Consider the following 22511-nt stretch of genomic DNA (forward strand, 5'->3'; position numbering starts at 1 on the left):
CTCTACTCGGTCATTCTTTACAGATGCAGCTGGAAAGAGGGCAATGAGCTCTCCTTGTCTGGTTCCACTGAATCACAGCCCCAGCAATCACAGGAATTGTTCCTCAGTGACTCTCCAAAGGAGACAGGTCAGAAAAAAGAAGAGGCAGAGATCCCAGTTTGAGAAAGCAGCTTGCAGCTCTGCAAAAGGCCTTACAAAAGTCTAGCCAGCAGCAGTGAAACTCCACACTGACTTCAACAGAGGTTAAAAAGTGTTTCAATCCTAATCAAAGCACTTCTGGGTTTTCTATTAAAAACACCCCGAAACAGCTCTGAGTTATGCCCAATAAGTTTAATAATAGATGAAACCATAGCAAATGACAACTACAGAATACAAAGCAGACACAAAAAAAATGATGGCATAAAAATGAGAAGGAGTAGTGTCTGTGATGAAAAATAAAGTGAAATACACTTAACAGGATATGGATTCATATATAACACACACGGTCACATACAACACCGCATTAGTAACAGCACACATGGATACTCATTACACTGGGGCTTTTCACAGTTCTCCACTTCATCCCAGATGACAAGTAAATGGATTTTTTTACTCTCTTACATAAATTCTCGTGCACACAACATCATCAGCACCGAAGGTCTGGAAAAGAAATAGAAATCAATCAGAAGAGACAGAATCAGCAAACGCTTAACACCATTTTTAATGTTACTTTTACTATAGTAGCTAGTCCTACAGCAGAAATGCAATTTCCTATGCCTTTTGACAGACGAGAGCAAAGAAAGGAGTCATTTTAGAAGAGGAATGCACTGTAGGTGACCTTCTTTCCCAGGCACCATGAATTTTGTCAGAATGATAAATGACCCAGAAATTCCCTTTTTCTATAGTTCCATGGCATGCATTTATAAATAAACATGAGAAAAGAAAGACAATTTGGAATGTAGTGCTGTTATATTTAGACACATTTGCAACACTTTGAACTGGAAATGGTGGGGGTGGAATTCAGATCAGAAGGCATGTTCAAAACACCTTCTCTAGTATTTGCAGGTATAAATCAGAGTAGTTCAAATGAAGTCAGTAGAGCAATGTTGAAGAGTTGGTGAATATGTATGTATGATCTGTGAACATAATGCTGCAAGATGTTGACACAACAAACCAAGATATTGAAACCTTTGCTCCCAAGCTGTAATGTGGACAGTGTCAATCACAGCCTTCTTTCAGGATATGTCGACCTTAACCAGTGAATTAGTTAACTACAGAAAGAGTCTGAAATGAGGTCACATAATGGAAAAAATGTAGTGGAGATCAAACTCATTTCATGTTAGGAAAAAATTATGATATCTCGTAAATATTTGATCACTACACATCTGAGAGTCACTGACTTAATACAATGTCCCATTACCATCCCATTTCTCATGCCAGATTCAGTATCTCAGGGTGCCTTGATTTTCCAGGTACCTAGAGTTGGTCTTATATCATGTTATACTGACTGAGATAGGGTTTCACATGTATCTGAAACCTGAGTTGTTTTTGGTGTTGTTGGTTCATTTTTGTTTGCTTGCTTGCTTGCTTTCAAATCACCTCCTAGTCCTGTAAGTAAAAGGCAATTCAATAACAGCAATATTGCAGTAGAGGTCATCAGGGCCTTTAGGCGTGAGAGAGATTGTGGCAGCGGCCTGAGAAAGCTACCTAAACCCAAAGTGTTTGTATGTGATTTCAAGTCTGGCAGGCTAAAATTGAAGTAAACAATTAAACATAAAGGAAATATGTGTGCAAGAATGAGGAAATACTGACTACATGCACAGTAGATGTCCAGCTACACTGACATGGACAGTTTCAAGCTCACTACTAATGAGCTGTGAGGTGGGGTGCTTGGCTGTAATAACTGCCAAGGTCTCACTGAAAATATAATTAAGACCTACCCCGGTGTGTTAGGAAAATTCAGCTGGACTTTATTTGTTTTAACGCTTCCTACGCTTGCTTTGGCCAACACCACTTTGAAGGGATTTGGCTTTAAAACCACCTCTGGCGTGTGTTTTGTTCACTTTACTGAAGAAAAAGACCTGTTAAAATTTTGGATGGTAAGATTTTTAACTTAAACATGAAAATATTTGAAAAGGAATATTCAAGGATGCGGCTAGTTTCCTACTGCCCGCAGCACCAGCTGCAAACACCCCCACTATGGTTTCCTTCAGCATTTCCAAAATTATACACAAATGTGAAATTGCTTCAGCAGGAGCTCTGCCAGAGAAAGGAAGTCAGAATCAAGACCATGTAGGGCTTGAGATTGTCTGTATAAACTAGAAGGTCACTGACAGTGATAGTCTTTCTGTGGTACATTCAAATTCTGCTAAGCACACTGAAGTTTTGGTCCCTGCTGCTCTTACTTCCATGCTGAAGCACATAAAGAAATAGCTGTGATTGTTGTTGTTATGTACATGGTTTAAATGTGGACTTAGGTAAAAGGTGTTTCCCTACCTTACTGTAACTTACTAGTAGTGTTGATCAAACTCCACTACACGTTGCTAAACGAAGCAAGGAGGAACACGTTCAAACGTGCTGCATTCCTTTTCTTGTGGTTAATCGCAGAAGCATCTACTGTACAGCTGGGCCCAAGCTCAGGGGAAGATCCAAATCAAAAGGCTGTTACTCTTATATCCTTCACACTTAAATCTTTGTATTCAGGGGTAGGATGGAGCAGCCTAATATCTAGGGTTCTAATTCTAGACTGGCAAAAAGTGCTAGTACCTGTCAGAACAAGCAGACTTTAGGGGTTCCCATGACTCAGGGAGTAGAACTTTTTAATAAAGAGAGAGAAAAATCCTGGCTACTTGGTGGTGAAGTTGCAACTCAAAAGAGTGCAACACTACCAAGCTGAATTCAAATCTAACAAGAAGATGCAGGATTTTCAAACACCACACTCCCACCAGCTTGCAAAGGACCCACTCATTTACAAATTGCTACAAGATCAGACTTCTATCTGAATCTAAAATAGGGTTTTTAATGTGCAATGACTGCCAATTACAGAAGAATTTTCTTCATTTAGCTTGATATAATCTGTGGCTAAGAGTCCAAATGCACACTGCAAAGAAAGCCCTGCACAAGGGGATAATCCAACAAACTGCCGTCTCTCAGTTCCCTCAAGATCTGATGACAACTGATATCATTACAGATAAAATGAGAATTACAGAGCAGTAGTATATAATTGTATGAGTAAATTGCTTTTATAAGGCCTTCTTTATAAACATTTGCTAAGGAGCCTTTGTGATAAGTGGAACAGTATAATCAGGAAAACTGTCACTGAAACAATCACTGGCTAAGATCACTTCTGCCACCATATGCAAAAATCATGTTATCTGTTCATGACTGACCAACTTGCAGAGCCAACTCTCAAAAGGAAGACATAAGACATCAGCAAATAAATGGAAAAGAAAAGATACTACTTAAATGAGTAGTATCTTTCCATCCTCAGAAAAGGCTTTGCATGGATCCATGTGCGGACTTCCATATGTACACGTGCATACTATAAAGCAGACATTACTTTACACCGTCCCACGCTGACTTCCATATGAGGCGAGCCTCCTTTTGTTAACTGGTTGAATTTAACATCACTTAAATACACTGATCTAATGGGTAGCATCCCTGCCCATGGTAGGGGAGTGGGAACTACATGATCTTTAAGGTCCCTTCCAATCCAAACCATGCTATGATTCTATGATCACTCTTCAAGAACTATAGAAAAGTTAAATGCTTAGGTAGTTTACCATTGTTCTGTACAAGGTTTAGGAACGTCACAAATCTCAGCATTTGGCTGCAAAATATCTTTCCCAATCCTCATTGACTTTTCTTACCTGCTATGTTTAATTTTAGAAGCCAGCAATATAATTTAAAAAATGTTCACTCACTCATCTAAGTTCCACAGTTCACCAGTTTTAATCGACTATGCCATGATTTTTCTGGGAAGGGAAAGGAGGATATAAACCATGCCTGAACCCCTCTGCCCCCTTAATGTTCTGATCTTTGACCCTTGCTATAATTGATTCTGAGAACCCCTGTGTGATACATCAACTGTGCAAAATGTGGTCTGAGGCTGTTTTTAAAGCCTTCAGTAACCATCCACTTTAAAATATTTGTTTTATAGATTAAACTTCTACAGAGGCATGAGCAGCTATGAAAGCAGCAAGGCAGATAAAGTCAGAATATATAGATGTTTCTCATTTGAATAGCAAACTTTCGGAAGCAGTATCCTTTAACTTTGTAAGAGCAGACCTTTTGTTCTTCTGACTTACCCAAGTGATTGATAGCTCATTTATTTCCTTGACAAAAACACACAGCAAGAGCAAAAACTCTACAGACTATAAAAGCAAAGTTAAGTGATGAAAAAGCATGTTACAACAGCCTAAATACCAGGTCTTAATTTTTAGACAAGTAAATGAAAAACGTACTTTTGTATTAGATTCCAATTTTGATTGCCCAAGCTCTAATCCAAGTGGCTTCAGAGTGGAATTGTAGACAAGGATATGCTGACTCAAGAATACAGTCAAGACAAGCAGATGTGGACTTTGATGGGGATCTATCCTTTCCACCCTCCTTTGTTTACATATTCCATGTAATCTTTTTCATCTAGATTATTCAGTCCTTCTGAAAATCAGAAATGCTGAAATCTGAGCAAGAGCATCCCACAAGATTATAATTAACAGCACTGATTAAAGTAGATGCAATGATCTAGCACATTTGCAGCACCTTTTTTTTTTATAAAGCAGAGCTCGATCCTGAATCCCTCACTTAGCTGAAAGGTCTCTTTTCTAATGGGACTTCAGACATACATCTGCCATACTGTGAGCCAAATATTATTTATGCTACTAGAAAGAGGAATCTCACTCTCCATGCTGCAAGGAACTAAGAACTAAAGGCAAACATAACTAGCACCTGAAGGTAAAGAAAACCTTCCCTAACTAAATAGCTTGTTCCCAGCATCTGTGTACCAGAGGAACAGAGGTGCCATGAAAGAACATCATATTGCTCCAAGGGTGTATCTTTGAAGAACACAAGGAAATTCTTCTGCCAGGATGCAAAAAAGATTGATAATTATATAGTAATAAAGTTTTTATTTTAGCTCTGTGGTAGTCATGACAATTCAACACTGATTTTTTTTTTTTAAATATGGATTAAAAAATGCATTTTATTTAACATGCTGTGTTGGAAAGAAAAATATATCCTTCCACTAGGGAAATGTCATAATTTAATGGACCCCCTAAGCAACGTGGCACATTAGATCAAAAATTATGTGGCAAACCTCCAAGGTTTATATAGACACTATTAGCAGAGTAAAACTCATTCCTCACCCCCTGCCTGTTGCCCCAAGCCTATTTCCCATTAATGCCTCAGTCTAACACAGTTTAGATTCCTTCTTGCAACTTTTTGCACATGGTATATGAGTTTTATTGATTTCCTCTACAAATGCATGTAATAGCTAGGAAGGAGACAGGACTTCTTGAAAGATTTATTTGGCTGGAGAAGCAAGAGCGGAGTGTGAGAAGTATCAGCCTTACAGAGTTCCTGAACTGCTACATCACAGGGTCTGCTCCATAAAGGACATTTTCCCAGCTGCAGACATCTAGAAGTTCATAGGAATGTGGTTTCCTTCTGCTTAGGGAGCTTTGGGAGCTTTGCCAGAATAGAAATGTGGAAATTTTACCAAAGTATCTCAGGAAAAGTGAAGGACCAGAAAGTATTTCTTAGGTAAGTAAGAAGGTTTGAAAAGTGTGAAGATGGGAACCATTAAACGTTTGAACTGATATGGGCAGCAAAACTGCACGAGAGTGAATTTCAGGTCCTAAAGAACCCTCAACAAGCTGGGATGATGGAAGGAGAAAAGGGGGGAAGACAAAGACAGGACATCTTCTCACCATGATCTTAGATTGGAAGAAGTAAGACATAAAAGAGGGGTTGCAGACTCAGACACAAGACAGATTTCCAAGCAAGACATAAAATAATAAAATAAAATTCCAAGCTGAACGTTTCTTCACTGGAGTGATGAAAAATCCAAACACAGCTGAGACACAAGAGATCAAAAGGGATTCCCCAGTCTTTCCACTAAGAGCTCCTATTCCTACTTTGCTCCCTGTCATGGTCAAGGGATGCACCTCAGCCAAACCCTTTGGGTAGTTTACCTTTTAAAGCCCAAAGAACAGACTGCAAGGAATATTCTGGGGTTCTACGATTAGAAGCTACAGACAATAAATATAGCATCCTTTAATCCTTTCTGTCTTCCACTAAAGAGAAGGTCTGCCAAAAGGATTAATTTTGTCCATCTTAAGTTCTCCAAATGGACCCTCACACTTACCACCATTACTCTCAGAAAAACCTCATTACCGAGCTCCAGGGTGACAGAAGATTTTGAACATGTTGACCCGCGCATTTAAAAGACTTGGACATTCAATCTCATCAAATGTCTCATCAAGGAGCTTGAAACTTTGTCTTGAGGACCTAGCAATGCCCTAATATTTAATAAAATAAAATAGGCCATTATGCTTCAGAAAAGAAAAATGGAATCACAGAATCATATTAAATAGTGAAAAACAGGAAGAATGATCTCAATCACTTGGAAACATACACTATGTTTTTATAATGGCCACAGTAAAATCCTATTTAGCAACCAATGAACATGGTCTTAACTTGCAGAAAAGGGGAAGATGATTGGTCTGGGGAATCAGAAACTAGGAAAATCACTTGGGATCATGATCAGCTAAGCAAGAGTTTCCAGAAAAAAAAAAAAAAAGAAAAAAAAAAAAAGAAAAAAAAAAGTATTTACATATAAATCAGAAGAATTTCAGCTAAGAGTGGGGAGATGGGGTCACTACTGCATCAGATGCTAGTGTGGTTGCTGGCAAAGTGGCATGTGCAGTTCTATTCTTCACAGTTTAGAAAGTGAATTGATAAATTGTAGGGGCTGGAAGAATGATTCAAAGAAAGTTTGTTTTACATTGAAGGGATCAAGGTCTTCTAGTGATTTAGCCTAACAAAAATAAGGTTTTTCTAGGAGGTGGCTTCATTGGTGATAATAAGAAAATTATTTGCAATAATGAACATTAGGAATAATATTTAGCTTCTAATGAACACAGTATGTAACAGCAGGAAGTTGAATCTAGACATGTACAGATTAGAAGTAATGTGTATATTTTAGTGGCAAGGCAATTAACCAGTAAAACAACTTATCAGAAGTTATGTTTGTGTTCCTATAACTTGAAATATTTTAATAAGAAGGAGGTTTTTCTAATTTATATCCTAATTTGAAAAACAATTCATTCAGAAAAGCTCAACAGGCTCTATTATGCAAGAAAAAAGGCTGGAGGCTTTATAATCTTTGAATTGCTCTTGTTTCTTAACCAACGTCATTCCCCTTCGCCATCTGGATAAGTTCATGTTGCTGATTGCAGGAGGCAGTAGTATTATAACTGGCTTTCCTGTTTTGCTTGGGAACAATTCACTTAGTTTAACAGCTACCTCACTAGTTTGTTGTTTAAGTAATAAACTACAAAAATTAATTGTCAGAAGGCTGAAAAAATGATAGCTGAGAATACATTTTGTTCATTCCACTATATATGAAGATGAAGCAGAGATCAAAGTACTTTGTCTCCTAAACTTTTTGGATAATATAAAGAATTTCAGTGGTTGAGTGGGAGAAAAAAAAATAATAATAAAAAATAAAAATTAAAAAAAAGATCCAGAATTACAGTGGTAATTCAAAGGAAACCAGTCTGATTTCATTAACAGCATACACCTCTTCCTAAGGGGTGGGTGAACAGTTCCAAGATGTCTGGAATAACATTAACACCTTAAAAGCTTTTTATTTATACTTGGTTAGGTTTGGGTCTTGTTTTTGTTTTAGATACAATCTTTAAAACAGAGCTCCAACTGCTTTAGAGAAGCATTTGTGAGGTTTTTTTTTGGTTTGTTTTTTGTTTTTTAAAGTGCAGGGGTTTCATTAATTGGATAGTTCAAAATAAAAACTTCCTGCTTTGATGTCTTACGTGTCACTCCAGCAGCTTGCCTTCCGTGACCAAACTGATGAGGCACAGGAGTTCAACCTACTGATTTACCCAGAATTAACTTGTAAGAACACATGCAATAAAATGATTCTGAACTCTAGCTGAACTGTGCTACTTGCAACCCAGAGAAACTGTTGTCTATATCCAGTTCTGGATACTGTTGCATTAAAGTCAATTGATGACTGAGGAAATACTCAGTAAAGAGAACTCAGCTCTAACAGAAATAAGTGCAATATAAATAAAGAAACTGCATATGATTTATGGCACAAATTGAGAGGCAGTTGCAGAGGTGCTGCTCAGAATGCTCAAAGTAACCCTGCTGCCACATGTAAAGTTACACAGGAGAGGGGGGATGTTGGCTGACAGCAAACATGCAAATGGGTGGATTTCTGACAAGCTCATGAGGGCAATTTTGAACTGCATTCAGAGATGATCAAGGAATTGGGGAGGGTGGCAAAGAAAGGGAGTAACTGTGTGTTCTTCATAAACAAAATGAGATTAGAGCATACTAACAACATGCCACATCGCTCCTATACACCATGTGACTGTGTTTAAGAAGCAACACATTAAACGCATGCCTTCTGGAGAAGAAGGTTCTTCAGAAATGAGGTCAAACGCTTTGATCTCACTTTCACCAGAGAAAATCTGCAATAAATCAAGCAAATTCTTTGGCGTTATTGTGGAGCAGAAGTGGCCCACTTGTGATTATTTTACCAGTAAAAGTATGATGAAAGCTATAACAATAAAATGCAAGTGAGAACCTGCATATATTTTCATTCATTCTTTAAAAAATCAAAAAGAAAGGAAAGATTGATGTGTGAACTATACTACAGAGAATTTTGAAAACAGCAGTTTTCCAGACAGATTTAGGTAAGGAAAAATACTACATCATGCTACACAGTAATGAAAGCTGTTAATATGGTGCATGCATTGGGTGGGTTCAAGGTTCTTACCAAAATCAGCTCATCATTAGCTAATTCTCGAGTCCAGTATGTTTTAGGACCATCTCCCTCAATAAGAGTTTGTTTGCAATAGATCTTGTTTTCATTCTCCCAAGTGGCCAAACTCTGCGGGTAAGAAAACCATTAGGAATAACATTAATTATATTCTCTAGCAGCATGAGGCAGAGAGACAGCAATGAGCAGTAGTGAGAATAATTGCTGCAGTAAAGGAGCAACACATAGATAAAGGCAAAGGGAAAAAGGCATCAGTGGAAAGTGGTGAAATCAAAATTAAGGTGTAAGTGGGCTTCCTGGAAGTAAGTATATATTAATAGCAAAGTAATTGTAGATGCATCTTTTCAGTGTAGATCAGCATTTGTTTCTAAATTAAAAGCCATTTTCATAAAATGCCTAATGGTGAAAAATATTTTAAAAATGTGATGTAGTGTTCACATTCCCAAACACATGTTTGATGTGACATGTTATTTATCACTACTGCGTCCCCTTAGTGTAAAAGCATCAAGAATTGTATGTATCATTTTATGGTCATAAATAATGCAGTATCTGCCTCTTATAACCTTTCATGCTATATGGCACTCTGCCAAGTTAACAGTATGTTAAGCACATATTGTGCTAACAAACCAGAATAAATCACAATTAAATTAAAGAAACTTTGTTAGGATTCTATTGTTTGCAATATTTCTTTTTTAAGGCTGTGGGTCTGGAGATTGAAACACCCTCAGGCATTTTTCAAAGTATTTGAATAATGACTATGAAACTACAGAAAAATAATTTAAGAAAACATAGGATTTTGTTTAGCTTTCACAAATAGGCAAGCCCTGACTTTCTGTTGCTTTTCATTCTAGCATTGAACTATTATTCTATGGTGCAATGGAACAGCTGTGCAGAAGGATGCCCTATAATGAATGTGCAAGTAATTGCTTTACAACTAGCACATGGGAGACATTCATTAGTCTGTGATTATATACAAATACTGTGTGCACACATATGTATGCATAAATCCAAGTTAACACATCCCAGACTTTGCAAGGGGAAATTAATTAAATAAATAAAACCCCTTTCCTTTGATTTAGAATTAGCTGTTCACTTTATAAATACTTTTTTCAAAACAGTACTTTTTTTTTAGGCCGACAAGCCATCTCAAGCAGCAGTTATAGAAGCTATGCCTTTCAGTGCAACTGCGTAGGACTCTTCTTTGTCTGTCTGAACAATGGATTAAGTTAGTTGGCAGAACAAAACCCTCCACTCCATAAAGTATATCACAATCTATCACCAGTTCACAATTTTGCCAGGTATTGCAAATTATATTCTGAAGTATTATTTTATTATCTCTCAGTTTCTGCACTGTGGCCACATCTTGATTATATATACACAACCGTACAACTCATTCCTGAGACTGGACTGTAAACAATTTCACAACACATGGAAAAAATTTACTACTTCAGAAAACACATTTCTTTCAGATTTTTCCAACTTTCAAAGCTTACAGCCGTAATTATTGTTTTTCCATCTGCAGCAATAAATCCTTCTCCAGAAAGCGGGTCACATTTATTGTGTGCACATTATGCACTAAGACACTAAAATACTACTTTTGCTGAACAAGATAAACTACCAAAGCCAGAAACATTTCCTGAACAAACTGTTAAATATACGATAACTCATCCTAGAGATGAAGTGGATGTTCTAAATCTTCACCATCTCCCAAGATCTGCCTCCCTTTTTCGTAAGTTTAAAGTCATAGCAATTGCACTGAAGATAGCAAATTTATGCTGAATTTTTAATTGTTCAAATGGTCTCAGAAGCTGGCCCAAGAATCAACAGAGATTACAGCTTGGCAAGAAGATTATTTCAATATCACAAGATATTTTAAAACCCATACTCTTTATCTGGGACTACGTTCTGGTACTCTTTACAAATTCTTCTCTCTCAGGCAATCTTATAAATGTCAGTGAGAGCAAAGCAATTGGGCAAAGGATTACAAACGCATGTCTTTGTTAACTTTTTTCAGAGACAGCTATGATTTTCTCCAGTACTCCTGATCCCATGTATCTACACTAGCAAGAAGCCGGTGTCAGATGCTGCTGACTGACAGCACCACTATTATATCCCCTCCACAGCCACAAAAGTGGTTACAAAGGGCAGAGGAGCAGGGGCTCACACACTCAGAATCAAACCCAAAACACTCCAGTGAACGCCCTCTGATGCACTTCTGCACAAGGAGATGGTGTAATTATGTCTGTTATAACTCTGGCTGAAAGTCTGTCTTACACTGTTAAAGATTTATCTGATCAGCAAACTGAAGACAAGCACTCGAGAGATGATTCCAGCCCAAAACTACCAATAGTATGTGGTCCTGCTTGTGAAGATGTCCGATTGATTTTAGTACAAAAGTTATGTCAGGCTTGTGCACTAAATCCTGACTCTTGAGGTCTCTCTCTTTCCACCATTCCCTGTGTTCCCATCACGGAGGGAGACACAGGAGATCTTTCACCGCAGCTGAGGTGGCCAAGGCAGAGGGAGGCAAAGAGAACTGTACAAAACCCTGCCAGCCAAGGAACTGAGCTGTGCCTTCAGGACCTGCAACGCTCTGTTGCCTTCAGATTTCAGTTTTACCCTGTCCTGCATGAGGGAGAATGCTGGAAGAGGGAAAAAGTGTGCTGCGACCACCATGAACCCCCCCAGAGTGTTTCCCAGGATGAAGTGGTTGGACGGCAGCGATGGCACCGTTTGGAGATGCTGGCACCAGGAGTGTTTGTCCTATCTAAGAAGAGATTGGTAACGCTGTTGGATGGGCACAGCATCCCTCATGGCTAGGGCAGCAGTTGTGTGTCTGTAAGTGTGCACACAGACACCCCACGCACGCACACACACGCACGCTCTCCTCCTACCCTGCACTTTCGGCCATCCACCGTCTCCTCCTCGAAGCTCTCTCCGATTTTGAAGTTGATCTCGGTGGTGCGGACGGTGGTGGAAGTTTTAATGTAGAACTGGTCCCCGTCCTGGCGGATCTCCACGTGGGGCTTGGAGGCGGCGGCCACCGCCACCTTCCTGAGCATGGCGTTGACACCTGGGCGGAGAGGAGAGGAAGCAGAGCCTGAATTCAGCCGCCAGCTCGCCCAGCACCGGGCACCGGAGCGCGGCTGCCCCTTACCCCCCTCCCCCGGGGCCGGGGCCCCGTCCCGTCCCGTCCCCCGGCTCACCCAGCGCCTTGAGGAGCTCGTCGAAATTCTCGCTGCTCCTCATCTTCCAAGTGCCGGCGAAGTTGGGCATGGCTGGGCGGGCGCTGCGGACGGCGGCGAGGTCGCGGCGCTGCTGCTCGGGCTGCGGCTCGGGCACCTTGTGAGCGGGGCGGGCCGCGGCGGCGGCAGCACAACGGGGCACACGCCCCCGGCCCCCGGCCCGGCCCCCGCCAGGGGCAGCCCCCCCGGCCCGGCCCGGCCCCGCAGCCCCCGGCCAGCGCCACCCCCTGCCCTGCCGGGGGGCTCCCCGGGAAGGGGGGGGGGGATCGATCGGCCCGCGGCTGGGGGCGCCGGAGGGGGGCCGGGGTGGGGCTGCCCGGCTGGAAGGCGCCCCCGGGTCGTTACCGAGGCCCCTGGGGAAGCCCCCCGAGGTGTGTTACCCGCTTGCTGCAGCCCCCAGCGGTGTGCTACGGGGGGAGCGCCTCGCCCGGTGTCAGCAGCACCTCCAGTGCCTGGCCTCGAGTGTCCCGGTGTCAGGTCCGGGATGCTGGACTGCAGCTGATTTATACACCCGGCTGGTTGAAGGGGAGCGGGGTTTGGCGGGTTAAGGCAGTTTTGCTGCTGCTGTTGTGCATAAGGAAATGCTCCAGACGCTCAGAGGTCTGTGATTCCCCACTCAGACCAGAGCCAGATGTATTGTAATTATAGGAAAAGCTCTGCTGAGCCGGCTTCACGGTACGTCCACAACCGTCCTCCACTTGTTAGCCTCACTCTGTAAAATGGACGAGTTGGTTGCTTGAGGTATGTATAAAATGTGTTCACTCCTGGAAAATGTACAGATCTAGGAGTTTCGTCAGCCAGAGGTTAGGCAGCATTCTCCTCTTCCTCTGCTTGTCACCCCAGGAGGAGTTGTACTCGAGTAAAGAGCCATGAGGCAGAACCATAGGGCAGAACAAAACCTCTCTCCATTGACAGTCCCTCTTTTTCTACCAATTCTTTTCTCCTGTCTTTTTAGCATACCCTGGAGACCTGGCATGGTTCTTTATCTGAAATATTCTGTTGAAAATGTGTTGTGTTTGTGTTTTTTTTTTCAAGAAACAAAAATTTTAGTGGGGAGTATCTGTTTTCAATAACATGTTTTCTCTAGGAAAAAAAATGCAAAGCATTTTTCAGCTTTTAGCAAATGACAAGAGAATGAATCCCCATCTGAAATGTTTTAAGGTTCCCAGTCACCTCATTAAAAAGAAAAAAAAGAAGAAGAAGAAAAAAAAAGGCAAAAAGCACAAATAAAGCACAAAACCCACCACCACCAAACCAAACACCTGGGGAAGAAAACACCAAACAGACACACAGATCACACACAGATCACAGCCCTCGTGCAGGTAGGCTCGAATCTTAGGAACAAAAAGCCGCGAGCCCAGGGAGCCTGCACCAAGTCTGTGTTCTGCCGTGACGCAGAGGACCCTGCTCAGTCTCTCAGTTTCAGCTTCCCAGCTGCATTCTCACTGCCACGGGCCAGGCTTGCTCCCAGAAGCACACAGAACATGTACACATGGACCCAGGGGGAGCAGTACGGCCTCTGCAGGACAACGGCTTCACGGTAATAAACATGTGCAGCATAAACTGGAAGGGACCCTCTGTCTCTACTGGAGAAAACAAATTGGCCCAGAAGATGTTAAGACGGGGACATGTTGGTCTTCAAAGGACCACCTAAGATCCACTGCTGTTCTTTCGTTTGCTGCACCACTGCCGGAACCAGAAGCGTTGCCGTGGGTGGAATATACCCTTCTCAGTAGCTGGAATCACGCTCTGTGAGAGTGTTCCTAAGACGGAGAACTGGGGTTTTTTGGCTTGGACTGTGGCCATTGACCTATTTCATGCTGACCAGGAGAGAGCCCTCAGAATACCCTTCATCTAGAGAGCACAGCAAGCTGAAGGAACAAGTGCCTACGGGTGATAAAGGCTCTCTTCTGCAAGGGCAGTGCATGGAGCTATGCAACCCAAATACACAGACATCGAACTACATTTTCATTCAGACAATAATCTTTTCTACAGGCAGCAAGGTACCAATCCACCTATACAGTACTGTTTCTAAAACAAACCCCCTGATATGCTCTTGGGTGTTGAATTGGCTTTGTCTGGCCATTTGTACACTTTCACACCTCATTTATACACAGAGCAAGTTTCCCTCAAGCGGTGCAGACTGGGCTCACCGGCTCTTTAGAATTAGACCTCAAAGTTCAACCCGCTAGGAACTGTCCCTGAGACTGGTCCCTGCCAGTGCTGCAAGCACAGGGCTGGAGACAGGCACATGTGTTTCCAGAGCACATGCCTTCCTTCTCACCCAAAGTGCTTCATATGTATACAGAAGTTGAATTGATCACCTACAGCCATTTCCCCCTTGCCCTGTGAGCTACATTCTTCCATGTAGCCTTCCTGTAGGTGTCTTCTCTTTCCTTTTAAATCATTTATGTTTTCCCTTTCTATCTCAAAAATATGCCCTCCCGTTCCTCTGACTTCACCAATTCATTTAACCGTCGGCAGCAGCTGAACTGCAATCTCATAAAGAACCTAACTTCACTTCAACAAAAGTTTAAAAGCAAAGCAACTCTTATGTTCCAGGCCCTTAAGACAGGTAAAATTCAGTGAGAAAAATGTTTTGTTTTGTTTTGTTTTTCTTTTTCCTTTCCTGTCTTATGCAAATATTGGGATTGTGACCCCCCTTTTTTTGTGGTGTAGAAGTCCTCCCTTAGACTGATAAGGCAACGGAATGAGATATAACTTAAATTGCAGTAAATTTCACTTCTTACATACCAGTTACACCAATTAACTGAACATATAACAATAAGGATATAAAAGTCAGTGAGAGCTGAGTTTCTGTTACAAGCTGTGATCATATCAGTTAGCTCAATGCTGTTAGACTTAAAGGCATGCTGGACTTCTTGGGAAAAAAAAAAAAAAAGGAAGAAAAAGATAAGGAAGAAAATATGGCAAGAAGCTTGAAGAAAGGCAAGAGAAAGGAAAAGAAAACAGATGTGGGATGTAAGAGCCATAAAGAATCTAGCACCATTATAATAAATAAATAAAGAAATGAATGAATAAATAAATAAATAAATAAGAGGGGACAATGAGAATCAGGATCAGCTTACTTCATGTCTTGGATCACTCAAATGAAGGAGAGAAATAATATCACTGTGGCAGATATGACTCAAATCTCCACTGTCATAAGGTGAGGGTAGTTCCGCTGAGATCAGAAAGCTACTGATTTACCTTAGCTGAGAATATTCTCATTGGACTTTACCCCTCATCACAGATCCTTATCCTAGCACAGCAGCAATAGGAGATGTTTATCAGGTCATGCTGAAATAACCCAGACTAAAAGGCAGTTTTACTTTTCTTTCAGTCTCCTTCTGTATTTAATTTCCTCATTCATATATGGGAAACAGTTTGATTTCCAAAACAACCCCTTCAGCAGTTTTTTCCCCTTGGCGTTTATTTTATTTACCTGAATCCCCTAAGGCTGATCTTTCCCCACAGATGGACCTAATTAATCTTTCCAGCAGTGCCCCTAAGACAAAAGAAAGTAATATATGTACAGATGGGACCAGGGTACTCCATCATCCAGCCAAATAAGTGACCAGTAATGTGACCAAAACTATCCCCTTGAGGTTAGTGACTGACCACTGTGAAGTCACACAAGGCTCAGGGTAAACAATAAATTTTATTTACTAAGGTGGTACCTCCAAAAAAAGAATGGTTTAAAGGAGAATATAATGAATTATTTCTGACATGAATAAATTATACAACTGGAAGGCAAATTGCCGTCATAAATTTATCTGCCAAATTAATTTACCACGAGCCTCCAGCATGACAATAGGTGAAATGTAATACAGATGTATGCAGAATAAAAAGCATTTCTACAGTGTTGCATTGTCTACCGCACTCTCATTAACAGTTGAAAGAATACCCACTGTTCCCAGGCTAAAGTGCTGGAGGGATTTCCAGTCCCAAGTTATCCTTTGGGGTTTTGAGACCTAACTAATAGGAACGCAAATGAATACTCATATTGTTAAAGATGGGCAGTAAAGTGTCTGCCACTCTTATGTGCATTAAGAAAAATAAATATCACCTTAATTCCTTCCCTATGATATTCCCTTTCAAGAGGCACTAATTGATCTGTGTCATCTCCCGCATTCAGGCTTCAAGCTGGCCACCTGCTCTTTCAATCTTTTTTATGAACTGCTACGAGAATACAATGAAATTGAGAATATTTCCTTAACCAACGTATAATTTGTTGCTCTTACTCTGAATACAGAGTTTGATTGTCTCTTCACTTGCACATTAATTCTGCAGACCACTGAGCAATTTGATTTGGATCCAGCAATGCGCAGTAGCAACAACAGCAACACAATAAGTACAAACTGTGGTTTAGAGGTGCTCACAGGCATGTTTTCTCGGGGTAGTACCACCGATATCAGTGGGGAGGAAGATCAAGATCGTTCAGTCTCAGACTAATATTCTATCTGTAATAGTTTAAATCTCTGCTTTGGAAACCCATTTACAAATGGCCAAATCCTTATGCAGAAGGGTCATACCGAATAACAAACATCTAATACAGATTTTCAGTAGTTGGACCTTTTAACTGACATGCACAGAATTTGAGCACTGACTGAGAGTGTTCAGAGCATAACTGACAGTACCTTCTGTCTAAATGGTCCAGCTATCAACAGCCGACTTCAGCACAAGACTTCAGTTCTTGTTTCCCAAAAGTCAGACTCTGCATGTGGCTTGACTGCTGCAAAGGAGATGTAAGTCCCCAAACTCCTTTGCTTCAGATAAAGCAATGTGGCAGAAGGGAACAGTTTTGAAGGGACATTAACAATCTGCCAAGTTTAAAATAGTCTTGTATGAACAGGAAAAAAATCTATTCACATGACTAAAAAGAGCTTTCATGTTTTGTTGGGTGAAATAATGTGCTTCAGGAAGGGGAAAAAAAAAAAAAAAAAAGAATTTTAAGAGTTTCGGAACCCATGACTCACAAGAATGGCCTGGCAGTGAGTCCTCCTCTGTGAAGAGCCTTATGCATGATTAAATGGATTTTATGTGGATCTGTGAATCAAGGATGGCTTTCTGAATGACAGACTAGGAAATAAGACTCTAGCCTTCTCTTCTCTTTCTCCAGCATATTCTTTGTTGAGGAGAGCTAAACAGAATAGTCTATTCAGACTGTTTCAACTGATTTGGGGACTGGTTCTGTCCAGACAAGTACCTTCACCCCAGATAAGATGATGAAGAGCTCTTAAAGCACTGGAGTTGCTTGTACTTGCTCACAGGCGACCTAGGCTAGGGAAGCAGAGGACCTGAGGCAGAGGCTGCTGAAGCCCAAATCTGCCTCCTGGGCTCCCAAGGTCAGATCACACTAGTCTGCATCACTCTCTAAGAAAAGCAAACCTTTGCCAAGCTTGCTTGCTCTAAGCTTCTGTAGGCATGCTCAACAGTGAGGAACAAAGTTACTGTTCCCCTATCAGAGGCTTTTAAATTAATACCTCAAATGATGTTTTAAATAGAATCCTCTGAATGTGCACTTAAGTCAGGCAACAGATAGAAATGCTGACAAAGCTACTCTCAAAACCCAACCTTTCCTTTGAGCTATGCTTGGTAGTTTTCCTGTGTGCCCATGACAAATAACTGAGGGGTGTTGAAAAGTGAGAGCAGTGCTCTGCATGTTATGCAGCCTTGATTTGATATTTCACATTTGACATTGTTGAAATGTGGTTGTTAAATTGGGAACGCTCCCCACAATCACTAATGCAGAAAAGTTGTTTCTTTCTCATGAAAGGGTTATCATTAAATTAGAAATCAGTGATTTTCACAGAGGCTTTCAGGAGCTCTGCAATTCTTTTTTGTGTGAACAAAAGGCATTAATAAAGCTGTCAATATAAAAGCAATCAACCTGTGTCAGCTCCTCTCTGAAGATGACCCAGGTCTATTAAGATTTACTTACTCAGGCAGATGGACCAAGCTGATGCATGGATTACCTTAGATATTGGAGACTCTTAAAGGATCTTTGTCCCCAGGGATAGAGGACCATGTTATTTTTTCCACATGTCCAGAAGAAGAATGACTAAATTCAAAGGAGTATATTCTCGTTTATGTCTGAACTGAACTCCCAACAGGGCCATGTCCTGAAGCTATAGGGGCCATACCATTTGCACAATCCTAGGTTTTACTCTTGTGCCCTGACCTTTGTGTGTATGTTAAATTCAAAAGCTTTCCACTACATCTGGCAGACAAAAAGATGAAGAAAATTCATTTTCCCTTTCGTGGCAAAATGCAGTATTTAGCATTCCATGTAAATTAGAACCAGGAAATAGGAATCTCATCTGTTAATTCAATTTAGAATTCCAAATGTGCTTTCAAAGGTTTTTCATCAGCCTATCTCAAAGCAATAATAAGTCTAAGGGCTTGGAGTTACTTCTTCCCAGCACAAGTAACTGTAATGCTACTAGTTCCAGTGAAGTTATGTCAATTTCTGTAGTCAGAAGATGAGGTCCAGAAATATGTAAGCTGTCAGTGTTCAAACTCCTAGCCATCCTTCTCCGTTCTTTGTTTTGTCCTGCCAAACTTTGCTCAGAAAATGACCTTGAATACAACTGTTCCTTCCACTGTTAACCCTCTGACCCTCTAAACTAATATCCTTTTCTCTTTCTAATTCAGAAGGTTTCTGGGGCTTATTAACTAAACAGGCCAAGTGACCGTTCCCAACTGAAATCAGCATCTCTGACAAGGAGGTCATTGTTTTCCAGGCTTCCTCCCTAGTACTAGATCTGCAGATTTCAGAGTGAAAAGGAATAATGCAGACATTCTTTGTCTACAAATTATCTGGAAAGCATCAAGATAACTCAAGCCACTTCCACACCATTAAAGATTTGAGGGGTCATCTCTAGGGACCTAGGTGATTACGGCCACAGTTTTCAAATTTATATTCTGAAACTTGTATCAAGCTATATGAGAAGGTATCTATAATTTTTATAAAAGAACCTCAGTCTTCTGAATTAATAATAATTTAAGCTCCCACTGGTGTCAGTAAAAAGAGAGAGAGCTCAGCACCTCTATGAGGAGCAATGTTTTTATTTACATGCCTCACTACGCATTTAGATAACTAGCTGAAAGCAATCAAATTTGGACAGTATGAACAAAATTCTCAAAAGAAGATGCTGCATTCATACTTCTAAATTTACAGTTTTAGAATCCACATGATTTTCAACAGTACTTCTGAATGAAGTACCTGGTTTTGACAACTCTTTCCCTTTGTTTAGGTAAGACATAGTAAGTTTGATGTTCTGAGTAGTTGTACAGGCTGAGGCATCTTTGTATAATATACCTTGGGAAAGCAGAAATTCTGGCCAAGATACAGGTGCATACTACTAGGCCCTTAGGAACAGCAGACATATTTTGACATTCATGTAACCTTTTAGCACAAATAAGTCACTTTTAATGGAATTTGTCTCATGTTTCTTGAGAGTCCTGTCCTCAAAACAGTCCATTCAAAATCTAAGAAGTGTTCTGTTCTGTATGTCTCAAAATATCTTTGTACTCCTCTTATTTTAAAGATAGTGGGAGTAAATTTCCTGAAGCTCTCAGTAGGCTATAGCTGCTCCCATGAGCACCACCTAGTGCAGAGCACACTCCATGTCATCGCACCCACATGTAGCCCTTCCATCTGAATCACAGCTGCATTCAGTCTTGAGCAGTTTCCTATGGGCATCTTCCATCACTAATGTTAAAAGGAAAAACATGGGAGAAAGACGAGATATTATGTCAAGTAATATGAAGGTATCAACCCCCAAAGCAGGGGTTACTACTAGTTGCAGAGATACTGCAACTAAATTTCAGGAGAGTGTTTTCATAAAAGCTGACACAAACAATAGAAGGATTATAGGCGCAGCATTAAAGGGGAATCGTTAAACTTGTTTGATAGAACATTGTTTGTTCTATCATATAAAGTGTTTGTGTCTGGGCAGATAAAGTTTAAAAAAGGAGAACAACTGGCTTTATATGAACATTTTAAAATCAACACTAAGTCTACATCAAAACGAAAAATTCAATAGTTCCACATAGACAGCTGGACCTACATCATAAAAGGGCTGGTGGACTCATACAACATTCATCTTTTTCAATGATGTATTGTTTCTTAATACTGCATTCAAAAGGCCTTCCAAAGATTAAAGTCACTGTTACGCCAGGTGCTATAGATCTAATTTTGTCTACTTTTCTTCACTCATAAATAATTGTGAATGATATTTTCTTGGCAAAAACAAATCAATGTATATATCTGGGACCCAGATTGTTGAATCTCTGTGAAAAGGAAGTCTACAAGCCTAAGCAGAATTTCTAAAAAGAAACGGAGCCCATATGTCAGAGACATAACTTCTGATTAGCACAGCTGGAAACGAGGAAATTGTAGTATATTGATTAATTCTGATTTTCCTTAATGAGCTATAATAGAAAGCCACTAGGGTGAATGCACCTTTCTTTCTCTAACAAGAGAGGTTCTGCACATAATACCACTGACTTTGAATGGACACTCTCTAATGTGTGTGTTTTTTAGTTTCTGATTTGGTTTAAATTCATTGCTGCCAGAGTAGTGTTAATGAAAAGAAAAAACATAAACTGATTGCCATAGAGACAGGGAGGCTACCTTCCTGAACAGAGCTGTCCCACTGCCAGAAGCAAGATGGCTAGGAGGGCTGTCTTTGATCTAAATCAACAGGGAAAAGCTGGTAGATATCAAGGCAACCAGACTGTATTCAGGACCTTGTTGTGCTTTGGAAATCCGAACTCACTGTCTAGTTAGAATAAAGTTACTGTGGTTGAAAAATTCCTTTTCAAAGACTCAGTGGCCAGTCTCCTGATGCAGAAGGTTTAACTGTGCTATCAATGACCTCACAGCAGGAAAGGTCCCGGAATAAATAGAACAAAGGATTTGATACACTAAGGACTTTAGTAGACTTTGGCATAGGTGTGGCATAGGTGACCCAGTGCTAAGGCAATCGGTCTGTGGGATGCCGAACCCCACTGCTTCCAGGCACCAGATGTGGGAGCTGCACCTGCAAGTGAGAAACTGTGAGGTAGGAGTACTGAGAGATGGAGGGAACTGGAACTGGATAGGAGGCAGCATTTTGGTTCAGTGACAGGGAGTGGTGTCCTCCTGGTGAGGGGCACGAGACCAGGCTGTGGCACAGGCTGTAGCTATTTTTATGCACTCTTATGTGTGTGAGAGGTTTGCTGATTTTCTCAAGTGGCAACAGCAAACTTCTCTGCAATACAATACCTTGCTGCTTATCATTTTGAGATATCGCAGTTCCAGAAACAACATTTTCCTTTAGGAAATGGACTAAGCACAACTTAATAAGGAAACATTTTCATTGACTCATTACAACAATTGTGGACACAAAAAACAAGATTCACCATGCCTTTTAGAGTAAACAGTATATAAGCTCCTTCTGCCTTGGTGCTGTTAAATCAGACCTTCATTCTGCTGATTTGTTTCTTGCTTAAGGAACATGCTGCCTGCAGCTGTGATTAGACAGAATATACTTTCGCAATAATCTCTAATGCACTTCCCATGATTTTAGTCTAATGAGTGTGACGGAGCGGTTTGCTGCTGGCTAGAGGTTTCAAATGCTGTTTTATCTGACAGTTCTGAAGGGCTTGGTTGTACCATACGCACATGCAGTATGCAGCATGACAGTGACTATATATAGTACACCACACCACTAACCTCTTTTGGTTGGGAGAAACCTCATAAATATATGTAATGTATTACTGGCTTCAGCCATTATCTCACACATCTGAAATGACTCACAGTCAATTCAGCTGGCACACATTTCAGATGGAGTCCCAAGCCTGGAAATAGCTAGGCAAAGAAATAGGTGAAGTATCTGATGAGTCATATTGTACCAAGGGAACAAGTCAGTACAGCCAGCTCTCAGATGGCGTTCCTTCCTCAGGTCTCTGTGACACTAATTACACCCAACAAAGAGTAGGTGGGCACCATGCTAAATATGAAACAGAATCACAATGGTGAGGAAAAGCAAGCCAGGAGCAGAAAGGGTAAGTGACGCACTGAAAAGACAAATAGACAACAGACTACTTGTGTGGGACTCATACTGAGGCAGTTACGCTCCTTGAAGCAAGAATCAGAAGTCCTCTGCACCTTGCAGAATCTGTAACGTGATTCTTGGCACAGACAAGCTCTTACCAGTACACCCATGAGTAAGCTGGAAAAAAGGTCTGCATCATGGTCTTGTGATTGTAAA

General features: G+C 40.7%; 1 protein-coding gene across 1 annotated transcript; it reads right to left on the minus strand.

Annotated features, from left to right (window-relative positions):
* Positions 1-311: 311 nt before the first annotated feature.
* CRABP1 (cellular retinoic acid binding protein 1) lies at positions 312-12410 on the minus strand. The gene is made up of 4 exons (XM_084531841.1): positions 12211-12410; positions 11899-12077; positions 9002-9115; positions 312-639 (listed from the first exon to the last, which is right to left on the minus strand). Exons 1-4 carry the CDS (start codon positions 12278-12280, stop codon positions 589-591), a joined length of 414 nt encoding a protein of 137 aa, XP_084387967.1. The 5' UTR covers positions 12281-12410; the 3' UTR covers positions 312-588.
* Between the last annotated feature and the right edge of the window lie 10101 nt (positions 12411-22511).

This window comes from Aythya ferina, assembly GCF_964211825.1.
Source record: "Aythya ferina genome assembly, chromosome: 11".
NCBI classification, from domain to species: Eukaryota; Metazoa; Chordata; class Aves; order Anseriformes; family Anatidae; genus Aythya; species Aythya ferina.